Source organism: Oratosquilla oratoria, chromosome 27 (assembly GCF_046742065.1).
Source record: "Oratosquilla oratoria isolate Oo_2021 chromosome 27, ASM4674206v1, whole genome shotgun sequence".
Classification (NCBI taxonomy): Eukaryota; Metazoa; Arthropoda; class Malacostraca; order Stomatopoda; family Squillidae; genus Oratosquilla; species Oratosquilla oratoria.
The window spans coordinates 55354620-55382376 of NC_134803.1; the positions used below are offsets into that span (position 1 = coordinate 55354620).

At 41.7% G+C, this 27757-nt stretch overlaps 1 protein-coding gene across 1 annotated transcript in view; it reads right to left on the reverse strand.

Moving 5' to 3' along the window:
• Positions 1–27757, reverse strand: part of LOC143040091 (tyrosine-protein phosphatase non-receptor type 14-like) — a 60254-nt gene that overhangs the window by 29050 nt on the left and 3447 nt on the right. Inside the window, exons 2-15 of the mRNA XM_076210774.1 lie at positions 27472–27565; positions 27025–27205; positions 25763–25938; positions 24575–24672; positions 23589–23659; positions 22820–22975; positions 21801–21889; positions 20246–20381; positions 19732–19872; positions 18440–18553; positions 18030–18164; positions 17102–17325; positions 15454–15614; positions 14747–14867 (exon numbers count right to left, since the gene is read on the reverse strand). Coding sequence (XP_076066889.1) covers positions 14747–14867; positions 15454–15614; positions 17102–17325; positions 18030–18164; positions 18440–18553; positions 19732–19872; positions 20246–20381; positions 21801–21889; positions 22820–22975; positions 23589–23659; positions 24575–24672; positions 25763–25938; positions 27025–27198 — 1796 coding nt within the window. The 5' untranslated portion in view covers positions 27199–27205; positions 27472–27565. The remainder of the gene's footprint in view (positions 1–14746; positions 14868–15453; positions 15615–17101; positions 17326–18029; positions 18165–18439; positions 18554–19731; positions 19873–20245; positions 20382–21800; positions 21890–22819; positions 22976–23588; positions 23660–24574; positions 24673–25762; positions 25939–27024; positions 27206–27471; positions 27566–27757) is intronic.

Below are 27757 nucleotides of genomic sequence, written 5' to 3' on the forward strand. Positions count from 1 at the left end.
AAAGTCGCTTTCCCCTTTGTCCAGCGATCATCACAGAAATTTCCTCAATCCAACGCGCGTGTGGGTGATTCATCACGGTCTTGGACCACGTGTTGTACTCTTGACCGACAGCTATTACCCTCCCGGAAGAGAACTCATAATGTGGCCCGAGTTTGGGGGGGGGGGTATTGCTGTGATTACAAACACACACAAATCCTTGCCCATCAGTTATCGGCTCGCAGTGCAACGATGCTGAAATTTTCAACCCTGAGCGGGACTCGAACTCGGATCGTTGAATTAAGCGGTCGAGAGCGGTACTACTCCACCGTCGAGGCAATAGACAGAGCAAAAAGAGACTAAATGAATCACAAAGAAGGAGGTATCCCCAGTGGACAACGACGTATGGTGTCTTCCAGGACAAGATGCTCCAGAACGCACTTGCTATTGTTATCGCTAGACTGGCTTTCGTTTCGTTTCCCCTGGCTTGACAGCGATGTGTGTAGTTGTCAGGTCAAACCACTCAACAAATCCGCTAGCTTAGCTGATCATAACAACATCAAGAATCGATATGGAGGAAGCACTTACGGTGGTATTCTTAAAAAAAAATACTTTCCTTATATAAATCCTTGGAAGGGATAAATTTATATAAGGAAAGATTTTTTTTAAGAATATCATCGTAAGAATCATAGTGGTATTCTTAAAAAAATCTTTCCCTTCAAAGGATAAGATGTATATAAGGAAAGATTTTTAAGAATAACACCGCCTGCCGGTGAGGATTCGAAGAAGAAATTTATCTTGGGACAGTGGGGAGGTTTGATATTCCAAAAGACCTCATGCTCACAAACTTTTCATACAAGTCTTATAATAGCCTCATAGGAGCAACGAAGGTGACGCGACATTTTTTTTCAGCCATGTTAACACATTTGTTTTGTTCGCATACCACCGACATCACACGAGAACTGAACGATATATCTCCATCAAATTAAAATCTATATTTGGGAGTTTTCTTGTATTGTCGTTTATTTTTTATACCAATCTTTAATAGTCCTTAAAAAATGACATGGATTATTTTTCAGTTGCATATATGCTGGATAAACGATATACATAAACCAAAGGCTTTTTCTCTTCCCTTACAAGGGAGGTAGCAAAAAAAAAAAAAAAAAAAAAAAAAACTTCCACCCATTCCATCCCCTACATACTCCACTCCCCTCTACCCTCCCTCTTCTCTTGGCACTTCCTGAATAAAAGATAGTTTCTATCGGTAGCACTAGATGCCAGGGAAAACCGCTCATACGGCTAGCTCAAAGCAGCTAGAATCAGTAGCCAGTACAGCGTAAATGGCTGACCAACCAAGCCGTATCGCTGGATCCAGCGATTTCAGAAGCCAGTGTGACCAAGGCTTGACCAGAGCTGCACGTATCGCTGTCAAGACAGGGAAAACGAAAGCCAGTCTAGCGTTAACAAAAGTGTGACCGATGCTTGACCAGAAAGCTGCAAGTATTGCTGTCAAAACAGGGAAAACACAAATCTAGCGTTAACAACAGCAAGTGTGACCAAAGTTTGACAAGAAACTGCACATATCGCTCTCAAGACAGGGAAAAACAAAAGCCAGTCTAGCGTTAACAACAGCAAGTGTGACCGTAGATTTAATGGAGGTCTCGTAATGTCCAAATGGCTTTGGGTTCGACGGGCACAACACAAGGAAGGACGGGAAGGATTTCGCCTCTGCAATGTCCCAGTTACCATTGCGTAGGTTGTCAGTTCCAACAAGAACACCAGGGGGGATGTGGCGAAACGGAGCACCAAGAGAACACGATGACCTAACCCCCACAACCGCTGAGGAGATGCTCAGACTGGTTAAAAGCAGAACACCAGCGGGCAGGGGAAGGGAGGGGTCGGGCAAGAGAAACAAGATGGCACTGGAGGAGGAAGACGACTAGGGGTAGTGACGCGCGAGCGTGTATAAGCCTATCGCAATAAGCATAATGTAGATTACATATATATATTTTAGTTTCTTATAAACATTATAGCTGTGCAGTGCAAGAGTGACTTCATGCATCGTTGCTGAAGAGCACATACCGGAAGCAACCACAGTTATAGATAATCTGCACTCTAGAATTACTAGTCAGTCACAAATATTCACTTCTTTCATAAGTCACCGTTTTCTTTGATGCAGTAAACTGGAATCAAGCAGTAGCAGGAATATTAGTAATAATAATAACAATAATGATAATAATAACAATAATAACAATAACTATAATAATAACAGTAATAATAATAATGATAATATACATCACACCGAACATCACCCCATCATCCTGCGTGTACTGTATAATTAGTGCATATGCACTACACTACCGCGTCGGTTATGACGCTGTCTCCCCCACGGACGTTGGGCAGTGAGCTTCTGCCGTGGATGGAAACTAAACTCATGCTATCACTATTATTACTATCATTATTATCAATTTTCCAATAACTCCCCTCTTCAGGTATTGTCTGCATAATATTTATGAGATCAATGTGGAAGACGTTCATGACGCCCCAACGGCCCAGTCACGCAGCGTCTTTACGGAAACATTTCTACAAATGGAAATTAATCTCCACGCAATGAATATTGTCGACGCATAAATAATCACTTCCCTTAACAGAAGAACTGCCCTCCACGCATATAAAATATGAACATAAGAATGAAGGAGACTGCAAGAGACCATAAGGCCTACACTAGGCAGTCCCATGTTCGTTACCGCCTGTCATCCTCATCCATAAAGTTGTCTAACCGTTTCTTAAAACAACCGATAGTTTCAGCGCTCACTACATGACATGGATGGAAAGAGAAAGAACAAGACAAACTCTATAGTAAGACAATGAAAACATAGTTGATATAAAAAATATAGCTTCGCATCTACATCAACTCATTCCCTGCTGCGTAGCCTGGAAGATACGGTCGAGAAGGGATAAGTTGTCATGGAGATCCCTTCCCCCACCACATCCACTTGAGAATTTACAGAACAGACTGGACCAAATTATTTCGGCCGTGTTAATTCTTTAGTCTTGATGATAGTTGTTGTAGTAGTAGTAATAGTAGTAGTATAGTAGTAATAGTTGTAGTAGTAATAGTAATAATAGTAGTAGTAGTAATAGTAGTAGTAATAGTAGTAGTAATAGTAGTAGTAAAAGTAGTAGTAATAGTATTAGTGGTGGTAATAGTAGTTGTAATAGTAATAGTAGTTGTAATAGTAGTAATAGTAGTAGTAGTAATAGTAGTGGTAGTAATAGTAGTGTAGTAGTAGTAGTAGTAGTAATAGTAGTAGTATAGTAGTAATAGTAATAGTAGTAGTAATAATAGTAGTAGTAATAGTAGTGGGTAGTAGTAGTAATGATCATGTTTAACGTTGCAAACTCGCCCACCCATCCCCTCTTGAAGAAAGGCTGGTAAGCGAGGCATTGCAATGCAATACCAGAAAGGTTTCTCGATGCAGGAGGAAATTTAAAATAACGTCGTCTGGCTTTCTGCCGTAACGGTTCAGCAAGTCATCTCTACACATCAAATAAAGATGACAAAACGTTTGCGGGTATTCGTTTAACTAAACGTTTCTGAACACACCCACACACACAAAGATCGGGCAATCTAAGAGTTCTCATCCGGAAGGGTAATAGCTGTCGATCACGAGTCCACCACGTGATCCAAAACAATGATCATTCACACAAACACAACTGTAGTCTAAAGTGAAACAATGCATTAAATGACAATGTGATATTCATACATGTCCGTTAACAAATACAAGTCGCATTCACATCCACCAATGGTCTGGTAAATTTGAATTCTGATATCCAACGTTGAAATCACGATCACAACGGCATCACGAGGACACAAAGCAGCATCACTAAATCACGGTCACTGGTCGACGGTGTAACAGAATGCAGACTACATTTCGTTTATTTTCTAATCCAAACTGAAGCTCACAACACTCTTGCAACGCAAGTCAGACCACAATGGGAAACCAACAAGCGCGTGCAGCAGCCATGCAAAACATTCAACCTCGACAGCAAATGTCACGACATTCCAAAAGCCAAAGGGAGTTTCCATGGGCCCAAGGGCACCAGGCCCCCTCCCCCCCACCACCACCCTCCTCCTACAGTAGCCTGTACACACCCTGTAAGTACATCACACCTGCAAACGCGTCGCACTGTGGCAGACTTCTCAAACTCGATCACGTCGTCGTTTTCTTTCCTCTGGCCGCTGCGCAGCTACGCTGCCTATGTCTCACCTCTAGCACTGCCTCGCAGAGACTGACGTCATTTCACCCTGTCACCAACATCGACGAACACACTCACGCACACACGCACGCACGCTCTCGCACCCACCCACTACGGCGAACGAGCCACAGGTGAGACACTTCTCCGTATACACTAACGTTCCCGCTGCTGAGATGAGTCAGCCCCTAGATTCCTTCCCAAGAGATGGGAAAACGTACGGCGCTCAGAAACTAAAGTAAGCGAGAATTTTCTCGCTCAGACTGTCTCGGTAACAAGACAGCACGAAAACGGCAGACAAAAAAAAACGTGTGAATGAATGAAATTGTGCGTTCAAATAAATCTCGGCATTTTATTCGGTTCTTAGGCATCTTTTCTAAAATCTATCCTGTAATCACACACACACAAATTATATATATATATATATATATATATATATATATATATATACATATATATACATAAAGAGATCTAGACGTACACACACACACACACACACACATATATATATATTATATAATATATATATATTATATCATATATATATATTATATATATATATACATAGAGAGAGAGAGAGAGAGAGAGATCTAGACGGTACACTGGTACCGCTCTCGATAAAAAAAAATCGCTGCACTGCGAGCCGGCACTCCAACTCGGGTGGGCAAGGAGTTGTGTGTGTGTGTGTGTGTGTGTGTGTGTGTGTGTGTGTGTGTGTGTGTGTGTGTGTGTGTGTGTAAACAAGCATTACCCAAAAACCGAGTCATCTACAAACTCTGATATCTCTCATTAGGGAAGGTAATAGCTGTCGATCACGAGTCCAGCACGTGTTTCCCTTGGGCGCGACGTAGGCTTCCTCATCACATTCTCATCTCGAGCCAACTCTCGCCCAGTTCCCGGTACTCCCTCCGTCCAGGGAGCACTCCTCGCTGACTCACTCCCAGGTGCGCGCGCGCACGCACGCACGAACTCATCCACACGTGCCGGCAGTGAGGCGGCTCCAGCAAACGGGCCGCCTTACTCATCCTCCAAGCGTTTTGGTGAGTCAGGGCAATGAAGTAATGTAACATGTACACAGTACATGTACTACTACTACTTCAACAGCTATTAATACCACCTTTACGCAGTAAATTATTCTCGAGTGTACATGTACATGATTACCTCTAACTTTTACCCATTTCCAAATTAGTGAACGCGTCCGATTCACCAAGATTTCTAACCACGTGCTGGCCTTGTGACCGACAGCGATTACCATCCCGGACGAGAGCTTAGTGGATGGAAAGACCAATCTATGGGGAAGATGCTGTGACACTTACACACCATCTCTGCTCAACGAGTCAGTAACGGCTGGCGGTGTTAATTAACGAAGATTTCAAGGTCCGGGCTCGTTCCCGGGTGAGGAATGTGTGACCAACCCAACCCCATCTTTGCCCCACCTAACGGCAACAACAGGAAATGTTTGAGACTCCCGTGGCGGCTGCAAAGGTGCGCGGATATCTATTCTCGCACGGGGACTGCGCGGGAATGAAAGACATTGGCATAGCGTGGACGCTGTCTCCACTGCGTTCGTGTATTACGAACTGTTCAGACACCTGCAAGGTTCTGGTCCGGGCGGTAACCAGCCCCGCACAAAAAATAAAAATAAATAAATAAATACATAAATAAAATAATAACAATAAATAATAATAATAAAATAATGATAATAATAATAAAAATAAAATAAAAATAAAATAACAATAAAAATAAAATAATAAAGGATAAATAAATAAAATAAAATTAAAATAAATAGAAATAAAATGAAACAAATAAATAAAAAATTAAATAATAATAATAATAATAAAATGAAAAAAAAACCTAAGGCAGGTACAGCTATAAGTAACCACATTGGACGGACACCAAAGAGGAAATGCATTATGGGTCTTTGTCACACAAAGTGGCCAAGAAGGCGAGTGTGTGTCTGTGTGTTGCGAAGGGGGGGGGGGGGGGCAATTCGCGAAACACACTGGACGAAGAATTCTAATCGCAATCTCACTTCTCTCTTAATATTCATGATCTAACTTCAGCCACATAAACCGGATACCCCACGCTACGTAAAACCCATAAATAATGTTTACACATTGGCATGTGCAAACCCACTGCACATGTACACAAACACACAATAATTTCAGTATCGCCGTAGTGTGATTGGAGTACCAACTCTCGTGGGTAGTTTGTATGTATGTATGTGTGTGTGTGTGTGTGTGTGTGTGTGTGTGTGTGTGTGTGTGTGTGTGTGTGTGTGTGTGTGTGTGTGTCTAAGGTCACACCATTGCCCATAGGTCAGGCCATCTATGAGCTCTGATCTCTCATCCGGGAGGAGTAATAGCTGTCGATCACGAGTCCAGCACGCGATCTAATACCGTGGTGAACCGCACACACACTCCATCCCCACGTAAATCTTCTTCTGAGGCACAACCAAAAACGCCACAGACAAATCAAAATGGCGCTGTTATGATGTAGGCGGGCTTCTTGTGCGGTTCCTACACCATCACCGCCTTCGCCAGTTCTCGTTCCAAGACTACGAGCTTCGCGGTCCATCAGCCGTCTAGTCCGTGACTGAACACCGCTCTCTCTCTCTCTCTCCACTTCCATTTCCCCACAGCCACTCTCTGATGGAAGGATTCGCTGGCACGTAGGCAATTAACCTCGTTCACGTAACCATTTCGATCGACATCATACGATCTTATTCAGGCGAGGGAAGAGAGGCACTCACACATTACAGAAAAGATCAAAGGACGTATTCTTAATACGCGAATTTTCGGGGCATCAAGTCGAAATGCCTTACAAACTACAAGGCAGCAAATGTGTTTGGTGCGCCTTTTCAGGCTCTAAAAAGTCGTTTAAGAATACGAGCTAGCTTGATCCACCAAATCGCGTGTCACCGTGTTACATTAGTCTTCTCCATTCTGGAATACAAGACGACCTTGCCCAACCCTGGAGAAACCGTTTATTCTCCTAAGTACTATTAAGATGTCAGAATGGCAATTTATTTATTCATTTTTCATATTTGCACCGGCGATATATGATGGCGATGGTTGCTATGGTGATTGTGATGGTGCTCCACGACGTTGTGGTGCCAATTAGACATCTACGGGGTTACATGGAATAGGAAGTTTGGCGGTTGGTCTTGAGTTTGTTTTGTGATCTGAGTGTGACTGTTTTTGTGTGAATGTATGTGTACGTATGTATACATTTACCAAAGGCTTCTTTCCCCTTAATAGGAAGGCAGCCAGTCAAGGCATGCACTCACTCCTACCTATTGTCTCCTTTTCAGCTTAGCCCAGGTCAGAAGCAATGCAGCAAGGCACAGTGTTGTGTATGTACAAGGCCGCTTCACTTACATGCACAAAATAAAGTGGCGAGAAATCCATTCAGGTTGTGTCAAAATATCATCCATACACATCTATTATTAGTTATCTGTCAATTTATTGTTATTTGCTATTTACCTGTTAGTTCATTATTTAACTATCCCTATGCATTTACTTATTTTATCTATATTATCATAATTTTTACTTATTTATCATTATATCTTTTCCACATCCCATCCGACCTAGTTATGGACCAAAAGGTCTCCTGTCGGCATGCTCCGCCTTTGTGATCCTTTATTAACCATTCTCCATTCACACCTCTCACCTGCCTTTACCTTTCCTTGCTCAACAGTCTTGCTCAAAACCCCTTTCACCCATCCATCCATGTCATCCTTGGTCGCCCCTGCAAGTTCACTACATCCACCTCTGCTTTCCACACTCTTTATGCTAATCTTTCTTAATTCATTCTTTCCTTGTGACCAAACCATCCCAATACTCTTTTATCATCCTTATCTGCCAGCTCCCCTTTACTCCCCTCTCCTCCTCATTTCTCACTCTATCTAGCCTAGTAACCCCTACCATACTTCTCAGATACTTCATCTCAAACACATTTAAACTTCTCCTTTCTGCCTCTCTTAAATTCCATACAGTGTTGTACACACAATCACTCCTTCATATATATAATCTTCTCTTTGTATCCATTCTCAGATAACTTAGTTTCATGACACTTTTCAATACCCCCAAGAGACTTACTTGCTTCCATCACTCTACAGTTTACCTACACCTCTACTCCTTCATTCCCTGCCACATGGGACTTAAAATACTTAAAACTAAGCAACTAATCAATTCCTCTAGCCTCTCTCCTCTAAGACTTGCTTCCAACTTACTACCACCCTCTCCCCTTGTACATCTCATCACCTTACTTTTACCCATATTTACTTTCAAATTCCTTCTATTGCATAACATCTCAAACTCTGACACTACCTTAGCCCCTCCTCTGCCACCGCCTTAAGCACATGATGGTCTGCAAACAACAACTGGCTCACCTCCAGCTTCCTTCCAGTAATTCTAACCACCTCCAATTCCTCTGCCCATTATCCTTGCATTCACCTTCAATACAACTCCATCCATGTACACACTGAACAACCATGGCAACATGACACAGCCCTACCTTTACCTCAAACCACTCGTTCTCTCCATTTCCAATTGCAACACAAGCTGTACTACTCTCATATAAACTGAACTGCATTTAACAGCATTCCCCCTATCCCAGATATCTGCAATACTCCAGTGTTCTCCTCTTAGTCTCCCTTACCTGTTTTCCTTCTAGATTTTTCTTGTACCTCTCATATGCTTCCTGATTCCAACTTGCAAACAGTCCACATGTACTTACATCTTCTACACTGATACCACTTTGATATCATTATCCCACCATTCACTACCCTTCCTTCTGTTACATCCCATCCTCCTTGTTCTGTTCCACATACCATATATATATACACACACACTGTATAAGTGGCTGCATGCCTTATTGTGGCCACCTCGCTTATGAGTGGGAAGAGGCCTTTTGGTATATGTGTGTAATGAAAATCTGACTAAAGCACAAACCTGAACCTCCTACAGGACAAAACAGTGCAAAATAATTTTCTAGTATCAAATCAAGGAAAAAGTTACTCCAATACTCCACATTAAAACCATTCAACTCTTTTCAAAGAGCTGATGGCCAGGGGTAGTTGCTGCTGATTGACAGAGTCCACTTGGCCAGACTGCAATGCGGTCACCACCCAGCACTTCTAAGCTACCAGAAGAGGCTGGACGACCGTGTTGTGAACAGCTGCCCAGGATGTAACACTTCACCCCATACCATACAACACATAATGGAAGACTGCATTATACACAATCATGCACGCAAACAACACAACATACACTCTGCGTAAATAACCACTAGGAAAAAGTAAACTAACGAAGCAGAGCGCTTTCGTGTAATTACATCTTCAGTGCAGATACAAAGAAGGAATTATAAGATGAAGAAACAAGGTACAGAATATATGACATAGTGAAGAGGGCATTCGGAGAGGTAGTGGAAGAAGTACACGTGACGGACGTATGGGCCGTCCTGGTAGCCAACAAGTATGGGACGTTTGGGCCGTCCTGGTAACCAACAAGTACGTGTACTTCTTCCACTACCTCTCCGAATGCCCTCTTCACTATGTCATATATTCTGTACCTTGTTTCTTCATCTTATAATTCCTTCTTTGTATCTGCACTGAAGATGTAATTACACGAAAGCGCTCTGCTTCGTTAGTTTACTTTTTCCTAGTGGTTATTTACGCATTTGTGAACACACGCTCCTAGTGTTTTTATTGCAACATACACTCTATAAAGGATGTGTGGGAAAACCCAGTTTCGGCTGTGGCCTTCCTTGGGAGACGGGACTGCTCGGACAGACAGTCTAGGGAACGACAACAACAACAACAACTCTTTTTTCAAAGTAATGTTGAAGAAGTTCATGTAGTATAATATGTAGTCTTGTTGACCATAGTATCTAAAATCCTTAACTTAACAATAGGTTTATCTGTTTCCACCATAGATAGTAAAATTTTCCAGTCAGTGATGGGTGTAACTGAATACTTTTAATAATAATTGTTGCTTCAACTTTCACTGAGTGGAAAAACTTTATGCCCACAATGGTTGGCAATAATCCTCAAATAGGTAGTTTAAGGATAGTTTGTGTAAGGCTGTGTAAGATGAGGCATTCAGTGTCCTCCTCCATGCAGTGGTTGTATCCATTGCAGCTTGATTCTTCGGCCATGCTCACTCTGTGCCAGCTAGTCCCAAATGCGTGTGGTTCTCACCTCTCCTAAGAGAGGTACTCCTCTGTGGGGCCAATGTCTGGGGGGATATCTTGGCGATGCACTGAGTTTGGAGGTCCATCCTGAAGAACTTGTTCAGTGATCTAGGCATGAATATGCACCAGTGTGGATGCACCACATGGCACAGTAGTAGCTTGTTACATGTGGTTGAGTACCAACCCTCCTCTCTTCCTCCACAACCACCACACACCCACTTCCAGAAGCAAATCAATAATCATATCACTCACTGCTCCATCAACACTGCTGTATGCCTGACCCTCTGATATCCATCCACCTGAATCCTTCCCTGAGAGGACAGGGTCCACCTGCCCAGACTGCACTGCAGCCACCATCCAGCCATACTAATTTACCAGAGGTACATACATACATATACCAAAGGCTTTTTCCCCCTTAAACAGGGGGTAGCTGGATGAATGCATTACAGACAACTGTCCACCCAGCCCTTCTAAGCTACCAGAAGAGACTGGATGACCGCATTGTGGACAAATGACCAGGATGTAACACTTCACCCCATACTATTTAACACATCATGGAAGACTGCATTATACACAATCACGCATGCAAACAACACAACATACACTCCATAAAGGATTTGTGGGAAAACCCCATTTTGGCCATGGCATTCCTTGGGGAGACGGGACTGCTCGGACAGACAGTCTAGGGAACAACAACAACTACCCAGGATGCAACACTTCACCCCATATTATACAACACATTATGGGCCACTTGTACATTGTACACAATTACATGTCAACAACACAACACATTCTCTACAAGGGATTGGTGGGAATACCCCCATTCCAGCCACACTGTTTCATAGGGAGATGGGACTCCTTGGCCACACAGTCTAGGGAATGGGAATAACAACAATAACAACAACAACCTTCTTAGTGTAACCAATAATCAACTTTCTATGACATAACAATGTATTCATCCTCCCTCCAGAAATAACATGCAAAATCATACATAATCTCCCATCAGACTGCTTCCCAATAAATGTTAACATAAAACCAGAAGGAAAATAAATAATGCAAACAAGAAAATTTTCATAAAATGAAAAAGAAAAAAAAATGGCAACATTACAGAGGAAACTGAAAAGAGCTTGGAAGAGACAGCAGTGACCATTCACAGAGTCAGGAAAAGAGTGAAAGAGAGAAAGAGAAAGTGATAGGAATAGTAAACTCCTGTTAAAAGTTCTTAAAGAAAACATCCCAGAAGAGAGCAATTCACTTTTGCAGCACGAACCAACCTGAGATCAAACATTTATGCCTTTGTGAATGACAAATTCTTTTAGAAAATGAAAGAACCAGGATGCAAGAAATACAATGTAATATTAACAGGCTTGCCAATGTCTGTGATGGTGGCAGAATGACATCTGACAGAAATTCAGCTCCTGACAAATGGGGACTAAACAGTGGCACACTTTGGTAAACAAGAGGCTCTAATCAGGGATGACGTGATACCATTCTCAACCAGGATAATGCTGCTCTTGCCTTTTCCAACAGAGACAAATTTGAGGAAATGATGTGCACTTTTTGAAAAAGATAAAGAATCAGCCTCACAAATTCCCACCCTTATTCAGTTATCACACGCAAGCCTTTCATTGTACTGCTTTCCTCCTCACCTCCTCATTTCTCACTCTATCCACCCTTATGCCTCCATCATACTTCACAGATACTTTATCTTAAATATACAGTACTTAAACTCCTTTCTTAAATTCCAAGTCTCTACACCATATGGTGTCATGGACTTGGAATTTTTGAGAAAGAGAAAAGATGAGTTTAAATGTGTTTGAGATGAAGTGTCTATGAAGTACAGGGGGTTACAAGGTTGGATAGAGTGAGAAATGAGGTGAGAAGAGAAGGGGTGGAAAGAGACCTAGCAAATAGGGCTGATGAAAGATTAATGGGATGGTTTGGGCTCATGGAAAGAATAAGTGATGAAACCTTAGCAAAAAGAGTGCGACTTAAAAAAAATATATAAAATAATAATAATAATACATACATACATATACCAAGGCTTTTTCCCCCTTACAAGGGAGGTAGCAAAAAAGGAAAAGGCATAAAATCATTCCCACCCATTCCATCCCTGAATACACTCCACACCCCTCCACCCTCCCTCTTATCTTAGCACCTCCTGGATGACGGGTCATCCCTGCACCTTGTCCACTGCCCTGGGTCAGAAGTAGTGTCGCAAGACACAACACATCCACAGCAAGGCCACTTCATCATAATAATGATACATACATACATACATATACCAAGGCTTTTTCCCCCTTACAAGGGAGGTAGCCAAAAAGGACAAGGCACAAAATCACTCCCATCCATTCCACCACCTGAAAACACTCCACACCCCTCCACCCTCCCTCCCATCTTAGCACCTCCTGGATGACGGGTCATCCCTGCACCCTGTCCACTGCCCTGGGTCAGAAGTAGTGTCGCAGGACACAGCACATCCACAGCAAGGCCGCTTCATTAAATCGGCGACCCCCCCTCTCCGTCCCCCCATATAAAGGAGAGGACGGGGAGAAATCCCTTCAGGCTGCGTCAAAATTTTTGCTCACACACACTACCTCACCCCCCATTCCCCCGTCCATTCCACCTCATGCATCACAACATTTTCCTTATACAACCATTCTCCATTCACCCCTGTCTTCTGTCCTCTCCCGTCCTTCCTCAACAGACATTCCCCTCTTCCCCAAAGCCCCCTTCACCCCATCCATCCATCTCATCCTAGGACGTCCCCTCATGTTCACTCCCTCCACATCTGCCTTCCATACCTCCTTTACTAGTCTTTCTTCACTCATTCTTTCCATGTGTCCAAACCATCCTAATACTCTTTATTAATGATAATAAATAAATAAATCAGAGAAAAAAGTTAGCCTCTAACATCATGGAGGTTTTAGTAAAATCCTTTCCATATGCAATTTGGATTTCTGGAGGGGATATACTTCACGTTTAATTAATTGTTGCCTCGGGTTCAGTAAGCTGAAAACCTGCAGGTCTACAATAGCTGCCAACGGTCCTTGGGCCTCTGAATAGACTTTTCTGGGAAGAAACTTTAGACTGTTGTCTGCATTGAATTAGTGTGGGACTGTTTCTATGTCAATAGCTGAAAATGGTAGGGGGAGGACAGCAATTATTAGTTGTCAGCTGCTCATGTGTGAAAAAAGTGTAAAAAATTAAGTTGAAGTTGGGATCCAGTTCAGAGAGTGAGTGTCAGCCCCTCAAGGCTGAGAAGTTAAGTAAGGGTTACAAGATGGCAAATAGGGTTGATGAAAGAGTACTGGGAGAGTTTGGACAGATGGAAAGAATGAGGGAAGGAAGATTAGTAAAAGTGGTGTGGAAGGCCGAGGTGGATGGAGTGAGCATTAGGGGACAACTGAGGATGAGATGGATGGATGGGGTGAAAGGGGGGGTGTCTGTTGAGCAAGGAAGGGAGAAGGCAGGAGATAAGGGTGAATGGAGAATTGCTGTGTATAGATGATACTATGACTGTGATGTACCTTGATACAACGTAAATATTTAATTTGGTATACTATTACATGTGCAGAAGTTGTTATAATTTGTTTTATATGCTGTTGAATTGTATGCCTCCACTTTGTTATTTTGTGTATATATTTGCAGGCCTCCACATTTCTTTGTCAACAACAATAAAAGGGAATGTCTCAACAATAGGGGTTCAGTTCAACCAAAACATAGTTTTGAAATGAAAATGGGCAGTATCGTTGTCAGTCTTGCAGGACCCATCAAAGTCCCCCTTATGCCTAGAGCACCATGATAAACACAAGGACTAATGACAGGTAGCTGCATGTAGTCCTGTAAGATGGGCATCAAACATGGCCATTTCCTCTACTAAGTTCAATTGCATTTCTTACATTTTTTCATACATGGGGAGATGAGAACTTGCAACTGCTCTCCTCTTCCAACCAGACATAAAAACAGCTCCACACTGATACAACACAGACAACAGTTTAATGAAAATCCATGTGAACAAGTTGCATAAACACGGCAAAGGAAACATGGACTGGAAGTGAAGCGTTTATTCCTGATGTTTCGTATATTGACTTTCTCAAGGTCAATAGACGAAACGTCAGGAATAAACACCTCACTTCCAGTCCATGTTTCCTTTGCCGTGTTTATGCAGACAAAAGTTTCTTACCAGAGAGAACTGTGGGGGGTTCTGACAACCACTGTCTGCCACTGTGGGACTGTGGGTTTTCCACTCAAATGAAATTTGAAGCAACAATTGAATTAAACTGACTAATAAAGCATGGTGTCTAAAGGACAGTACCTGTATGTGTTGTGCAGAGGTCCTGGCATAAGGATGCCTGCTGAAGGACTTAACTGAGGTGCTGGGGAATCATGGTAGATGGACAGGTCATTGTAAGCTTTGTAATGGCTGTAGCTGCTCACTGTAAAATGAGAATAAATGGTATAAGCCATCAAATTCACTCATCCAAATTTCTGTACAGTTATGCACAATGATAGGCTAAAAACACTATCTATATATCAAGGGCTTTTCCCCCTTTATCAGGGAGATAGCCAAAGTCAAAATGCATATACCCACCTCCACCCATTCCACTCCCATCCACCTCCCTCTCATCTTAGCTCCTCATGGATGACGGGTCATCCATGTATCCCGCCCACAGACTGTAAACTTTACATTTCAAAGAAAATCGTAAAGAGTCTATCATGATGTTCTTATATTTACCAAATAGGATTGTGTTCAATGAAAATCAAATTTAAGCCACAAGTCATAGTAAACGAAGTAATCAGCAAGTTTTGGAAGTCAGCAGGGAAAGAAATGCTTAAAAATATTTGGAATAAGAAAGATGAAACTGAGGATGAACATGCATAGAATACAAAGCCATTAACCAACAGTGTTTCACTAATCCAAGCCGTCACATGTGCATCACTCACAGAAATGGGCGAGAGATGAAAAATGTTGAAAAGAAAAAAGAACCACACACATATGGGATCACATATTGACATACATACCTTCTTGTGATGGGCCTTCAACAACATGTCTTGAGATTTCTGGTTGAGATGAACATAACAACGTTGCTCGTACATTGGCTTGGTTAACTCCTGGGCCATACTTTTGAACAAGAGCCGTCTCATAATCGGGGGCAGGGCGATACTGTGGAAGTAGTGCCCGTCTGTTGGGGGGAATATTAAAATATATTACCAATTTTGAATATACATGCATAACAAAGGCCCCTTCTCCTAACAAAGTGAATCAAATTACACACCCAATATACATACATCATACATATACCAAAGACTTTTTCCCCCTTACAAGGGAAGTAGTCAAAAAACAAAGGCATAAAAACCATTCCCACCCATTCCATCCTTAATAGACTCCCCTTCCCTCCACCCTCTACCCTCCCTCTTATCTTGGCACCTCCTAGATGATGGGTCATCCTTGCATCTTCTCCACTGCCCTGGATCAGAGGCAGTGTCACAAGACACAGCACATCCACAGCATGGCTGCTTCATTAAGTCATATTTAAATCCTCTCCTATCTCAGCATCTCATGGATGAAGAATCATCCCTATTCCCCGCCACAATGCTCCTTCTTGGTGCACTATACCTTCTTACTATGTAGCAGGAGAGGGAGGAGAAGAGGTGGAGGTAAATTGCATATTGAGAGAAACAAATAAATGCCTTTGGGTTAAAAAGTGTCATGAGAAATAGGCATCTGGGAATGGATACAAAGAGGAGAGTGTATGAAGGGGTGATTGTGCAGACAGTATTGTATAGGGCATACTTGGAATTTAAGAGACAGAGAGGAAAAGTTTAAATGTGTTTGAGATGAAATGTGTAAGAAATATGGTAGGGGTTACTAGGCTGGATAGAGTGAGAAACGAGAAGGCGAGGAGGAGAACAGGATTGGAAAAGGAGATGAAAGACAGGGCTGATGAAAGAGTATTGGGGTAGTTTGGACATATGGACAGAATGAGTGAAGAAAGATAAGTAAAAGAGGTGTGGATGGCAGAGATGGATGGAGTGAACTTGAGGGGATGAATGGGGATATGATGAATGGATGAGGTGAAGGGGGCGCTGAGCACAAGGGGAATGTCTGTTGAGCAAGGAAGGGAGAAGGCAGGTGATAGGGTTGAATGAAGAGTGGCTGTGTATAGATGTTACTGTTATACAAAGAAGGAAGGGCTAAGGGATGCTTATGTGTGAATGACATTTTGATGCAGCCCAAAGGGATTTCTCCCTGTCTTCTCCTTTTCTGCATGAAGGGACAGAAAGGGTGGGTGGCTGATTAAGTGTGGCAGCCTTGCTGTGGATGTACTGTGTCTTGCTACATTGTTTCCAACCCACAGTAGGGGAGGAAACAATACAGCCATCGAGTTTTCCCACTTGGGTTGTAAAAGTTGACTAAATTGGGATGGAGGACAAGAATTAGCATCCCACTCTCTGTACCCTTACAGGGTAAAGTCCTACAAGAAGTCAATTGAATATGTAACATCAATCATATCCTACTAGAAACCAGCAGAGTGCACACTGTTCTGTTTTAGCTTTGTCTCTATCTGTACATTGGTTTCCATGGGTATCCATAGCCTATTACATTTTATCACCTACACCTCTGAAAGTACCCTGTCTTCTGAAATGACTGATACACTCAACAACCCACCTTCTGAAGCTACTGCGAGTTGACGGGAGACTGAGGTTCGATTCATACAGTGCAACCTGCTGCCCTCCATGCACAGCTGCTTCCTGCTGCTGTTGCTGCTGCTGTTGAGCTTGCTGGTGCTGATGTTCCTGGTGCTGCTGCTGCTGTTGTTGTTGCTGTTGCTGCTGCTGCTGTTGTTGCTGAAGAGACTGCTGAGGCACCTGTCCGTGTGAAGCCACGACCATCTACCAAACAAGTTCAGATATATAGGATTCAAATAAGTTCTGCTTTTAACTATCCCCTCCATTATACTTAGTCTTGCTGAGACATTCCAATATATGAATATGATCTTTCAACATTTACATATCCTTGTCCACTTTGTTGAACCCCTGTACCTACTAGTGATGATGATATGGTTTAACGTCACAAACTCCTCCCATCATAAGGCTACGACGGTGCCCCTTACAGAGGGCTTTGTAGTGTGGAATTTAATGAACCATGCCCTTGGTTCAACTTTGCTGGTGGCAGGATTCGAACCACCATCCCCTCGACCTTCGCAGCAAGTAACGACGCCCTAACCCACTCAGCCAGCCAAAACATACTCCTTAACCCCCCCATCCCCCACCCACTCCCATGCATCATCTGTACACAACTATTCTCCCTCACCCCATCTTCTGTCTTTTCCCTTCCTTCCTCAACATACCTGCTCTCATCATTTTAATAACTGCTTTCACCTCATCTTTTCTTATTTCACTATTTTCCTAATTCATCAGTCATTTTTTTGCACTTCCCACTGCAACTACCTTTCCCTCTCTATCCTCCTTCACATTTAGCAACTAAAATATTGCCAATTGAAAATATAGAAAAATTAACAAACAGTTTCTTTTGTGGGTGATGGAAGGACCCATTGCAAGCAACATAACCAAGCAAATATTTCCACAACACCTACCTGACTGGGTGGTTGATGTAGAGTATTGAGCGAGTATGCAGACTGTGATGAAATGAGGCCATATGATTGATCACCGACTAATTGAGAATTTGAAGATTCCAGCCCACTCTGGAGATGGCCACTGGGATCTGACGTCTGTTGGTAAGATTGGGTCACGATGGTCATCTCAATTTTTAATCAGAGGATCAGCAGCACAATCTAGAATTTCACTACTTATACATATATATATACATATACTAAAGGCTTTTTTCCCCCCTTACAAGGGAGGTAGCCAAAAAACAAAGGCATAAAAACCACCCCCACCCATTCCATCCCCAACATACTCCCCTCCCCTCTGACTACTTATAACTTTCTTGAAAGTGTTCCAGTTATGCAGTCAGTACAAAGGACAACCAAAAACATAATTTTACCTGTTGGATGTATGATATTTCAAACTGTGGCAGAGCAGTAGTGTAGGATGCCATAGGACCCAAATGTTCTCCTGATGTGTGCACGTTCATGTCTGATACACCCCGATTGTCCACCTGGTAAACAAAATTTAATCATTATACCTTATACCACATCAAAGAAATACTTATCAAAGCCTAATGAGCACACAGTGAATGCCAGAAGTATACACAATTTCAAGAAAAAACTGGACGTGGAGAGATACGAAAAATGGGTCACAACGAGCATAGCTCCCATCCCGTAAAATACAACTAGGTAAATACACAAATCTGTCAAATACCAGTATCAGATATGTTCTACCCATCAATCATTACCTCAATTCTAATAATTTCTTACTAACACCTCTCATGTTGGGATTCGCCTATACATACATACATTTACCAAAGGCTTTTCCCGCCCTTACATGAGAGGTAGCCAAAAAACAAAGGCATAAAATCCACTCCCACCCATTCCATCCCCACATACTCCACTCCCATTCAACCCCCTCCCTCCCTCTTATCTTGGCTCCACCTGGATGACAGGTCATCCCTGCATCTCGCCCACTGCCCTGGGTCAGAAGCAGTGTTTCAAGACAGCACATCCACAGCAAGGCCACTTCATTAAATTGGTGGCCCCCCTCTGTCCCTTCAAGCCGAAATGGAGAAGACAGGGAGAAATACCTTCGGGCTGCATCAAATTCATTTTTCACACATACTCCATCACCCCCAACCCTTCACCTCCCTTTCATGCATCACAGCATCATCCATACACAACCATTCTCCATTCATCCCTGTCTTCTGTCCTCTCCTGTCCTTCCTCAACAGACATTCCCCTCTTTCCCAATGCTCCTTTTACCCCATCCATCCATCTTATCCTAGGTCATCCCCTCACATTCACTTCTTCCACCTCTTCCTTCCACACCTCTTTTACTAATCTTTCTTCACTCATTTTTTCCATGTGTCCAAACCATCCTAATATTCTTTCATCAACCCTATCTCTCAACTCCCTATACACAAAATAAACATACATACATACATATACCAAAAGCTTTTTCCTCCTTACATGGGAGGTAGCCAATAATAAACAAAATAAACAACTACTTAAATAAATGAATGAATATATGACATACATACATATACCAAATGAGGTAGCCAAAAAAAAAACAAAGGCATAAAAAACATTCCCACCCATTCCATCCCCACGCACTCCACCCCCTCTTTTCTTGGCCTTCTGGATAAACAAAGTAGAAAACTAAATACATGTATTAGGCACATACCAGGTCTTGAGATGCATTGAGATGTTGTGAATGCTGGAATTGGGATGCCATCACAGACCTCTGCAGGTCTGGAATTGCTAGGCTTCTTGTTTCCATAGCACCTGACTCCAAAACCTCTTGGTTGCGTTTGTAGAAGGTGTGCTGCGTACACAATACAATTCGTCAGTCAGATCAACAAGTACTTATAATCTGTATGGGGTACTGACTACATATTTTATCCAATAAATCTTTTCGGGACTTTTAACAACTTTTACAGAACAAGTCACTCAGGTTTCTTTAATCAGAGGAGACCTATCTACACTCATTAAACAACCAGTGTGACATCACACAACCATGACACAACCTCAAGCTATTAACTCTCTCATATATACATATATTTACATGACTCATGTCACAATACTAAGATAGTAAAGAGGCTTCAATAAATAATTCTTAGAACTACTGTCTCTACAAGCACATCAATCTCAAAAGAATCTTAGAACTACTATCTCAAAAGAATTAATTTATCACTGACCTGTTTGACACACATTTTCCAAACATATTTGGCAGCATCAGGCTCATCAAATGTGAATTGTACTGTTTCTTCTGTTCGTTGACATTCAATGCCAAATGTTCTTTTGTGGTTCACCAAGTTTGTTATATCATTCCACCTGTTCACAAAATAAGGATATTAATATTATATATCAACCCTGCAGTAAGTTAGTAAAATTCATAAACATGTATATACATATATCCATATACCAAAACACCTTTTCCCCTTATGTAGAGGTAGCCATCCAAAAACCCATTTGTTATCACTTCAATCTTAGTACCTAATGGATAAAAGGCCATCCCTGTCTCCTGTCACACTGCTTGGATCTATGGCAATGAAGCAAGGCACAGCACTTCCACTGCAGGGTCCAACCACTGTAGTTAGTTTACTTCCATTGCTTCATTAACTAGTGACCAACCTTCTCTTTATCCACTTGAGAAATTTACAAAGCAAACAAGAACACCCATTCAGGCAACATCATCTCCTCATCCATGTATAACTACTTTTCATTCAGGAGGTGCCAAGATATGAGAGAGGGAAGAGGGTAGAGGGGAGTGGAGTATGTAGGGGATGGAATGGGTGGGAGTGGTTTCTATGCCTGTCTTTTGGCTACCTCCTGTGTAAGGGGGAAAAAAGCCTTTGGTATATATGTATTTTTTGCACTCTCAACCTTGTTTGATGGACATTCCTCTTGTATCCATGACCCTTTCACCACATCCATTCATATCATTCTCAGTCCTCCCTGAAACTTCCATCCAATCTATTCTTTCTACACATTTTTTTTTGTTGCTTGTCTGTCTTCACTCATTCCTCCCATGAGCCCAACCATCTAAGAATTCTTTGATCAATTATCTGCCAGTTCTCTGCCTCACACCTCAGCCTCCTTGGAGGCCATGGGTCTTCTGCAAGAGAGACCAGGGATAATGGATTGATGGACTGATCACCTCCACATTCCTCACTCTATCTATCCTTGCAACTCCCATACTTTCTTCAATGCTTTAACACCATGATGTGTCAATAGGCATAACACCAATGCAGTGTAAAATAACAATTTGCATTTCTACCGAAAATCTACACAATTAATAATATCAATTGTTGACTAGTTTTGCTAAATGGAAATCCGAAGTCCACCCAGAGAGGGGAATCCCAGGTCCCATTGCTCAATCCCATTTAATCACCTACGACACATGGGATCAAAGTAGTGGCTTTCTTCTCCCCCCCTCTTACCATGTTTAAGGGGTAAATGAAATCAAACAACATACATACATATACCAAAGGCTTTTTCCCCCCCTTACAAGGGAGGTAGCCAAAACACAAAGGCATAAAAACTCCCACCCATTCCATCCCCATCACACTCCACTCCCCTCCACCCTCTTATCTTGGCACCTTCTGGATGACGGGTCATCCCTGCATCTCGCCCACTGCCCTGGGTCAGAAGGCGTGTCACAAGACACAGCATATCCACAGCAAGGTTGCTTCATTAAACTGGCAATCCCCCCCTCTTTCAAACAACATAAATTATTCAAATATAAGTTACCTGTAGAAGACCTGGTTCCTTCCTGAAGCTGGACGCACCATGATGCCCATCAGGGAGGCACCAAGGTAAACTTCACTTCCATGGTCGTCCTGGGAAGATACAAGAAACCACTACTTCAAACAGACCAAAACTCCATATATTTGCAATCAAATATACTGGGAACAATGATGGATACTTGCAGGTGGTGGTCCTGCAAGATGAAGAGCAAAGCTGCTTCCCATTTTCAAAACCCATCAACCCCCTCACCTCCATCAGGAGGTGCAGCCCTGAGGGGCTGACACTCCGTCTCCAATCAGGGCCCCCAAGATCTCTCATCACCAATTTCAACTGCATTTCTTACACTTTTTCATACATGGAGAGCTGACAACTAGCGATTGCTCCCTTTCCCCTACCGTTTTCAATTGATGACAAAAGATATAGTCTTAGTGTGAGTGGTAGAGATACCCAGCATCTCCAGCACCCAATACTGGGGAATTGACTGCATGTTATTGTGCAGTATTAAGTGCAAAGTGGCATGCAGCCAATGCTTTAGGGAGGGTTTTGGGACATCCCTTTGGACTAGGGCCATACATTGTTTTGTCTATGTTACAGTATAAATATACACATAAATATAAACATTTTTGAATCTCTGCCAAGGGATTCAAACCCTGACCTGTGGGTGCTAGTGTCTCTACTTCATGATTACGCATACAGAGGTCAGGGTTCGAATCCCTTGGCAGAGCTTCTAGAATGTTCACTCTGTCTTGAACATATACACATAAATATATTGAAGGCCTTTTTCCCTTTAGGGGATGGCAGAGTTAAACCATACAAACAACCTAAACCCATTGAAGTCTCTTCCATCTTAGCAGCACCTTATGGATGAAAGGTCTTCCCTGTTCCCAGCTGAAATGTAATCATCGTCCCTCCACCACATCACTTAGAAGGGCAATACTCAACCATCAGTGTCATGATAGCATCACTGTCTAACAAGATTTACATTCCTTTACACATTCCTATTTACACTGGCCCATCCTTACCCGTGCCATGAAGGTTTCCTGTCCATAGCCATTGAGTCTTTGTGCCTCCAAGATGTAGTAAGTTTCTGCTAAGGCCTGAGCCAGTCCTTGCAGAGATGAATACTGCCATACCACTGCCTCAAGTAGAGCTGCCACCTCACCTTCACTAACCACTTGCTGCAAGAGTAAGCAAATAAGCACATATTACTGGGGATTTGTTGGTTAATAAATCCTATAAACATACATATATATACCAAAGGCTTTTTCCCCCCTTACATGGGAGGTAGCCAAAAAACGAAGGCATAGAAACCACTCCCACCCATTCCATCCCAACATACTCCACTTCTCCTATACCCTCTTCTCTCCCTCTCATAAACATGAACATAAAAAATACCTTACTCAACCAACATTTCAATCTAACATTATTAACAAAATACTATTACAAAGTTGGGTCATACAGCTGCATGAATGCTATCATGATTCACTAACCTAACCCATACAATGCTATGCACATTTAATCTATCAATTCGTGACCCTAGTTCTCTTGTAGGAGACTCCTGCAATCTATTGAATATGTTCTGAAAACATGCAAACACACACACACCAAGAGGCTCTTTCCCCTTATATGAAAGGGTGTGACCTTGTCTACTCATCCTTCACCCAATTGTTGTCCTTTCTTAGATCCTTGTGGGTGACGTATCATCTCTGTCCCCTGCCCACTGATCAAGTAAGATGCAATAGATACATTTCCGTACCTTCTAACTGCAATTGACAAATATTCTCTACTCACTTTGGGGAAGAGCAAGAAGTCTTTCAGGTACTCAGCTGTGTGACGATCTGGTTGATGATCGCCAAACTCAGCTGGAAATGGAAAACCCAGTATTCAGAAAAGTCCAAAGATAGCCTAAGTATGATCACGAAACAAGTCCCAGGTTTCTCTTACAGGAGACCCATGGCTCCTAAGTAACTGTAAACAGACACTGGATTGACCCATAAGTCATTCAAGATTGATTGATTCATTCATTAAAGGTTATCTGGCGTCGTAACTGCCTAGGTCATAGACACCGAATTGTTAAATTCTTAGATTCAATTTTGGGTATATACAATAATAATAGTAATTTACTATGTGTAGATGAAAGTAAATATTAATAAATCTAAATTCAGTATCAGGTATTAGTTATCAAATAGTCATTCAAGAAAAATATTGTGTTGTTGTCTGGTCATGGCTGGGGGCATATGGGGTAGTTTGTTTCTTTGGCTGGGCCTATTCTGTGTTGATATTGTTTTAGTGATGAATGGTGACCTGAATGTAGTTATGCTAGGGTGGTTCTTCCTTCTCTTTGGAGGGATTTTTCTGTGAGGCTAACTTCTAGCGGGTTCGGAATAGGGTGTTTGGTGGTGAGTATTGTAGTATTATTTTGTGATCCGAGTGTAAAGGTGTTTTTGTTGAGACATTCTGACAGGTTGATGTAAGCGGAGTAGGAAACACAGGAGTCTTAGTCTTGAGTTTATTCCTGACTAGTTTCACAGGTATGCTTTTACAAAGCATACCTGCGAAAAACATCCCGGCGAAACTAGTCAGGAATAAACTCAAGACTAAGACTCCTGTGTTTCCTACTCAGCTTACGTCAAAGGTGTTTTTGTATGTGCAGCTGGGTTATTGTAGAGTAGTATGCCTCCATTAATTTCTTTTTCCATTCAGCTGGTTGTGCATAGGTCCTATAGGACTACCACACGCAACTTATAATGGGAAGAAATTACTTCCAAAACACTCACCCTGCAGGCTGTATGATGCAAGAAGGACTGCCTGCTCATGATTGCATCGCAGTTTGCCTTCCAAAACATCCTGTTTCACTTGCAGAAAATAATGGGACCTGTAGAGAAAAATAAATACCATTAATACATTATGGAAGCTCGCTGGCTGAGCAGGTTAGGGCGTCATTACTTGCGGCTACCAAGGGGATGGCGGTTTGAATCCTGCCACCAGCGAAGTTGAACCATGGGCATGGTTCATTAAATTCCACGCCACAAAGCCCTCTGTGAGGGGCACCGTCCTAGCCTTCCGATAGGGGGGAGTTTGTGACGTTAAACCATATCATCATCATCATCATCACATTAGAGGGGAGTGTTTATTGAGGAAGGAAGGTAGAAGACCGAAGATAGGGGTGAGTGGAGAACAGTTGTGTATGGATGATGCTGTGATGCATAAAAGGAGTGGGTGGGGAATGGGGGATGAGGGAGTATATGTGAAAAAATAATTTGACACAACCAGAAGGGATTTCTCCCCATCTTCTCTTTTTCTGTGTGAGGGGACAGAGAGGGGTCACTGATTTAATGAAGTGGCCTTGCTGTGGATGTACTGCATCTTGCAACACTGCTTCTGACCCAGGGCAGTGGGTGAGATGCAGGGATGATCTGTCATCCATGAGGAGCCAAGATAGGAGGGAGGTAGTGGGGTGAATGGAAGTGGAGTACACGGGGATGGAATGGGTGGGAGTGGATTTTATGCCTTCGTTTTTTCTTGTTAAATTCCCCCCAGTAATTGTTGAGTGATGTTTGTAAGTAGTATGCTTGTGGAATGACCCCTTTTTTTAATTCATGCTGGCTTGAAGAAGTGGGTTGTTTGGCTGCATTTCTTTCTGCTACCAATTTTTCCATCAAGCTTGAATATAGTGGATAAAGTTCTGTACCAAGATTTAACACTAAATTTCAGGTGCAACATACACAAGACTGCAACTGATACAGGAGTAAATACATTGCTTTGTAAGACCTGTATGCATCTATAAACACATTTTGTTGTCCTCAAGGGCCATTCCATTATAATAATATTCTGATTTGAAGCAAAGGCTCATGGATCCTATTACACCATAAATTGACATTTTACTGTATAATATTCTTAGAAAATCAACTAAAATTCCCTAAAGATAAAAAAAGGCTATGATATTTCCAAGTAGGATTACTAACCTCGTTACATCATCCTGTAGAAGGGAGACATCATGAATGTAGTAAAGTACAGCTAGAGACAAGGCATGTGATTGAGCATATTTGTCCAGCTGCTTCTTGAGAGGTCGTTCTAATTCAACCCAACGTACCTTTGGGTATGGTCGTTTGCTCATATAACGCAAGCCAAAAAACTCCGGCTGAAGGGAACACAAGATTATATGCATTAGTATACAAAGCCTACCATGGCTTAGAATAAATACAATATACACATCAAAAGATCCTTTTTGCCCTTTTGAAGAGGTGGTTGAGTCAAAACACACACACAAACACACAGAAGAGAATTGAAAAAGAATAGCTTCCCACACAGAGTGATTGATGTCTGGAACAAACTAAACGGGGAAACAGTGAATGCCAAAACTATACAAGATTTTAAGAGCAAACTGGACGTGGAGAGATACAAAAGCAGGTCCCTATGAGCCTAGCTCTTGTTCCGTAAAATACAGCTAGGTAAATACACACAAATATGAAACTTATATTCATTGCCTCTTCCATTCAAGTACTTTGTGGATATAAGGGGTCATCCCTGTCTCTGCCCCACTGCTTGGATCAAAGTTGGTGAAGCCTACTGCTCAGCATAAATGCAATAAATGCAAGCTTTCTTTAAAACTATAAAAAATTATGAATTATTGTCTACTTTTTTCTGATGTTGAAAATTGAGTCTTTTAATCTTCACTTTATATGAAAGCTAAAACTGCAAATAAAGGCAAGACCTACATCTAAGTAAATATTACTCAGTAAATCTTACATTCATTCAAACTGACATAACTTACAAATCACAATATTCTTTAATTTTATTTCTCCAGTGCAATTCTGTTTCTAATATTTGAATATGTTCCCCAAATACTTAAAAGATAGTAAATTATAATAGGTTCCCAGCAATTTCACTTGGCACATAAGGAACTTTTTGTATTGATAATTTGACAATTTCAGCATGCATGTTTAAAAGGTTACCCACCCCTTTTCTTGTCTAAAAGATCACATTTACCCTTCACTGAAACATACAGTACAATCAAACCATTACATACCCTCTTAATTTTCTGTCTCAATAATTTAATGGGCTCTAAATTTAATATTTGATGGCATAATATACTTTTATGGCATCCTGCCACCAAGTTTATACTACTGATGGGCTTACATACATATCATTAAGTAAACTTAAATTCAAAAATTCATCAAATCCTATTAGGAACACTTGTTGGAATAAGCAAAACATTGGAAAATACCTGCTGGAGACCCAGTCTCTGGCAAACATTCAGGAGGCAGTCCTGCCCAGTGGAATCTGCTGATAGCGTACATTCTAGTGTTGTCTTGTCTAATAACTCAACACTGATAACCAACACATTACGGGATACTACATTATACTGACGCGTCTTCTTGAGACGCAATTTGAAGGGCATCGCAAACCTGGTGGGTTAAAAGAAGAGGAATGAAATTGTATACATCTTTAGAAGAGATGGTGCACATATCCAAACAAAATCATGAGAAGTATGTCAAAACAATCTAAGAAGTCAGACTCAATTTCTTGATTGACTAATACTAAGTTCTATGACCATAACTCATTACATTTCTTAGAAGTGATTCATTCTATATTTGAATATTAAACTATATAATTTATCAAATTACTTAAATATACCTAAATCATTCATGTCAATCTTTTACTGAGCACTTACTAAGGTCATGTGATGTCAAAGATGAAGAACATGATGTGTTGCAGCGACAGGGTAAACCTTTACGATGACCACTGCATGCACAGTTTGGTACTACCTGAAAAATTCATATAACTGTATATTCACAGAAACTAAGTACATAGGACAAATTGGTAAGGAATAAAAAATGGGGATAAGCCAACATAAATATAACATAAGAACAGTGCAAATGTCAAATGGGTTGTTCTTACATGCAGGAGACTATGAGCATAACATCAAAATTTAAATAAATGAAAAAACTGTCTTAAGT